Source organism: Emys orbicularis, chromosome 19 (genome assembly GCF_028017835.1).
Source record: "Emys orbicularis isolate rEmyOrb1 chromosome 19, rEmyOrb1.hap1, whole genome shotgun sequence".
Classification (NCBI taxonomy): Eukaryota; Metazoa; Chordata; order Testudines; family Emydidae; genus Emys; species Emys orbicularis.
The window spans coordinates 3283436-3288076 of NC_088701.1; the positions used below are offsets into that span (position 1 = coordinate 3283436).

General features: G+C 59.9%; 1 protein-coding gene across 1 annotated transcript; it reads right to left on the bottom strand.

The window, feature by feature from the left end:
• Positions 1-1533: 1533 nt before the first annotated feature.
• On the bottom strand, positions 1534-2539 carry LOC135891935 (uncharacterized). The gene is made up of 2 exons (XM_065419621.1): positions 1769-2539; positions 1534-1650 (listed from the first exon to the last, which is right to left on the bottom strand). The coding sequence occupies exons 1-2, from the start codon at positions 2537-2539 to the stop codon at positions 1534-1536; spliced, it is 888 nt and encodes a 295-aa protein (XP_065275693.1).
• Positions 2540-4641: the final 2102 nt, after the last annotated feature.

Below are 4641 nucleotides of genomic sequence, written 5' to 3' on the forward strand. Positions count from 1 at the left end.
GCGGAGGCCAACCCATGACTTAAGTCCCACCCAGCTTCCCCCAAGCGAAGGGACCACAAAGTCCAGGCCACAACTGAATGTGGGGGACAAAAACTGGGAGAGCTGGGATGGGAGAGGAGGTCACGGGGCTCCAGAGGGGGACCCCGAGCAGAGGACCCAGGACGGCTCCTGCTGCACCCCAAAAGGAGCCAGTGGACGCTGCCCAGAGGAATGCTGTCCGGAGCTGGGATCCACGAAGGGACCGGGACCGGGCCCCACAGTCACAGGGCACCCCCTGCCCAGCTGCACCCTCCTGGCCCAGTGGCTCGGCCGTCATGGGCAGTGCCAGGAGGGGGCTCATGAGGGGGTCACAGACGTGACAATGGAGACAGACTCTGCCCAGAACCTCAGCGGGAGGCACCGGACGAGCCAGAAACGGGGCTGCCGCCTGGTGCACTCAACATGCTCAGCAGAAACAGAGGGAGGCAGGATTGTGGGTGAGCCGCGCCAACCACCCGCCTGCGCTCGTGGGCCTATGGGGAAGCCGCCAGCGGAGGTCACCGGAGGGCGGAGGGACTAGGGCAGAGTACAGGCTGGCCACTAGGGCAACCTGCCCTCTGCAGGGAGCAACAGGTCCTGCCACCCGGTGCCAGGGCAGGGCACCACTGTGCAGAGAAGTTTGCAGCACACGGGTCGGAGCTGGCCCGGCTGGATGGTGTTCAGCCTGCCTTGTGGGGCAGAGGCCCAGTTACAAACGCCAGGGGGCTGGGGCAGGCAGGGACCCAAGCCTCATGTACTTTCCCCAGCAGCAGCCTGTGACCCTGAGATCAGGGCCGTAGAGGTGGAGCTTCTTGGGCCATCAGCTGGCCCTGGGTCCCGTCACCGTGCCCCACCACAGCTGCATCTCAGCGTGTGTAAGCCCAGTGGCAGTGCAGTGGTTGGCACGGGTGCCACGTTACTACCCTGCAGTGCTCTGCCACGACACGCAGGATTAGAGAGGGAGGTGGGATCTGGGTTCAGATCCAACCACAGCACCAGGGGCTGGCGCTGCCCGACAGCGCTATGGGCAGAGGGTGGCGCTGTGCACAGCTAGAGGCATTGCCCCTCTGAGTTCCCTTCAGGCTCCTGCCCCCCTGCGTGTGGGGTGGGGGGGCAGTATAGGATCCCCCAGCAAGTTATAGCCCTCCTTACCGACGGGCAAGCGTCTGGGAGGGATGTGCAGCTGGGAGTGATCTGCCATGGCCGGGGGAGAGGGGGGGGGAAGGAGGGAGACCAGGGTAGATGGGCCCCCAGGTCTGATCTTGTCTGTGCTGCTTAGGATCTTGGGGGAGCCACCCAAACAAACAGGGGCGCATCCCCCAAGAAACATGTTTATTATTTTAAAAGTCTCCGGCAACGGATACACGATAGAAAACCCCCCATGCGCCCCAAGGGGCAGAAATCTGTACAAATATACACGGAGAGGGGGCAAGCGAACATCGGGGGGAGGGCCCCAGGGAGGGGAGATGAAAACCCACACCTGCTCCCAGCCACCCCCTTCCCCCCCAGCACCCCTCAGTTCATCTTGACCAGGATCTGTTCGGAGAAGAACTTCTTCAGCTGAGCCACCTCGGCCGACAGCGATGCCAGCTGGCTCCGGAGGGCACCGTTCTCCGTCTGGTACCCGGGCTCCTGGAGTGGGAGGGGGGGCGACCCGCCAGTGCTGTAGCACCCCCCAAACAGTGCAGCCCCCACCCCTGATGCTGCTGCCCCGTTCCTTTGGTCCTCCCCTCCGGCTGCGCCCCCCCGCCAGTCCCCCGGCGGGCGGCGACGGGGCATAGGGGGCCTGGGCCTCGCCCCCCATCTCCTCGGGCCCCCCGGCCATCTTGAAGCGCAGCTTGTGGGGCAAGCTCTTGACGGCATCCCCCGCCGGGTCATAGCGCCCCCCCCGGCCTGCCTCCCCCGCCTCCCCGGGGGCCTCAGGCACCAGGCAGTGCCCCTCGAACCCGTCCCGCTCCTCAAAGAAGACGGGGCTGCCCATGCTGGAGCTGCCGGGCGTGGAGAACCCGGAGTCCTCAGAGTACCCCCCGCCCGGCTCCGGCTGGAAGGGGCGGCCGTAGCGCGGCAGTGGCGGCAGGGGCTCGGTGCCCAGCGGGTACGGGTAGGGGGCGGGCGCAGCGGCCGGCCTCGGGGGCTCGGCCGGCTCGCGGATGAGGCCGAAGCGGAACTTGAGGGCCAGGAGCTCGGCCTTGAGCCGGGCGTTCTCCTCCAGCAGCGCCAGCACCCGGCTCTCCAGCGCCAGGTCGTTGACGCGCCGCTTCTCCCGCGAGCGCTTGGCCGCCTCGTTGTTCTTCTTGCGCTTGTCCCAGTAGCCATCGTCCTTCTTGTCCTCTGGGGTGAACTCCCGCTTCCGCCGGGCCGCGCCCCCCGCGGCCGGGTCCTGGGGCCTGGCCCCCCCCACCAGCAGCCCGCTGCCCGTCAGCAGGGCCGGCGAATCCTCAGCGAAGCAGGACACGGCGATGCAGAGCTTGGCTGGGCCTGGCGAGGGCAGGCGAGGTGGCTCCTCTGGTGATGAGCTCATGGCGCCAGGGGACGGGCCGCGCCCGGCTGCGGGGGGGGGGAAAGGGGGGGTTAGCGTGTGTCAGGTGATGTGTGGAAGCTAATGGGGGGTAAGCCTGGCGGACGTCCCTGTGGGTGTGTGCAAGTGTTTGTGAGCATGCATTTGCGTGTGTGTGTGTGTGTGTGTGTATGATGGTGTCTGTGCTTGTGAGTGCACACTTGTGACTGTATCTGGGTATGCGACAGCGAGTGTGGCTGTGCTTGTGTTGGGTGTATCACAAGCATGTGAGTGTATCTCTGTGTGTGTGTGTGCGTGCGCGCACTTGGCCTGAAGCTGAAGTTTGTGTCATGTGTAAATAATTTTATATATCCAAATTAGTTCCATACACAATTTGCATAAATGTCACTTATGGGACTGCACAGCCCCTCCCCCTGGCCTCCTCCCTCCTTGTCTGTCAGGTTGTGACACAAACACCATCACACACACAAAAAACAAAAATCAGCCTAACACAACCATGGCCACAAACCCTGATCAGCCTAACACAACCACACACTGATTAGCCTAACACACACACACACACACACACACAATGATCAAGAACACCTCACCTCTCTCTCAGACACAACACACAGAGTCACACTCAAACACTGTCCCATACGGTCACACAGACACACACAACCCTCGTAACAGACACACGACGCGCACACAGTCACACGTACACACACACACACCCCCAACACCCCCGCACACACACGCTTGCATGAACATAGACAGGGATAGATCCGCCAATCCTCACCCCACCCGCCCTCTGGCGCAGGCCGGACTCACTCCGGGAACCCGCCCAGCTCTGGCCGGCTGTGTATGGTGTGGAGCACAGCCGGGGGACTCACAGCCGTGTAAAACCCCCGTGGATTCACCTGGGGTGGGGGCTGAGCTCAGAATCCGGCCATCCGGCCCTGACATCCCATATCCCCCCTCGTCTCAACCTCCCTGCACGCTGGCTGGGCTTTACCCGAGCCTGGGCGATCCCGGACCCGCTGTCCCTGCTCCAGGCATTCCAGCCCTGGGACAGGACGTACTGCCCTCCCCCCCGCTCTCCCCCAGGACAAACAAACTTGCTCTGAGCCAGCTGCTGTTTTTGGCTGCTGCACAGGAGGGGGGGGGGGAAGGGATTTGTCATCCCCCCCTCCCCCGCACTCCCAGGGTTAATCCCCAGCGCAGGGGGAGGGATTGTGAATGTTTTATTTAGGAAAGAGAAAGTGAAGGAATCACACACAGCCAGCCACACAATCACACACAACCAGCCACACAATGACACAGAACCAGCCAGTCACACAATGACACACAGCCAGCCTACCACACAATCACACAGACACACACAGACACAGAGCCAGCCAATCACACACAGCCAGCCAGAAACACAATCACAAACACAGAGGTACTCATATATCCAAACATGTAAGCACACACACATACATCCAGCACACAAACACACACAATCACACTTGTTTACACACATATATCCACACGAATTGAAATAAATGTGTGCAGCCATACACATTTACATGCAGACACACACATTATAAAGGCACGCACTCTTACAAACACACAGTCACACAAACACAGCTGCAAAGAAATGCACACCACTATTTATATACTACACACAGTCTCACACGCAAATACACAAATCCTTCTAAGCACACAAACAGGAATGCAAAGAAATAGTCATATAAATGCACACAGCTGTACACACAAGCACAAAATACACACAGCCACATATGCAAACACAAAACACACACATCCATGTTAACACACACACACAAGTATACAAATATACCACCATATCTGCACACCCATATATGGACATATACACCCACACACAAACACACTGGCACAAACATGTACACACAAACACAAGTGTATACACACACATCTACACACACACAGCTAGGCAACTGCACTCTCCACCACAAAATGCCTATACAAACACTTCGCCATCCATGCCAACCCCAACACCCCCATCTGCACACACACACACAATACATTACACCTGCAAACAAACCCACATACAACAGCCCAACAAATACACAACCCCTCTAGATACACAAGCCCAAATGCAAAGT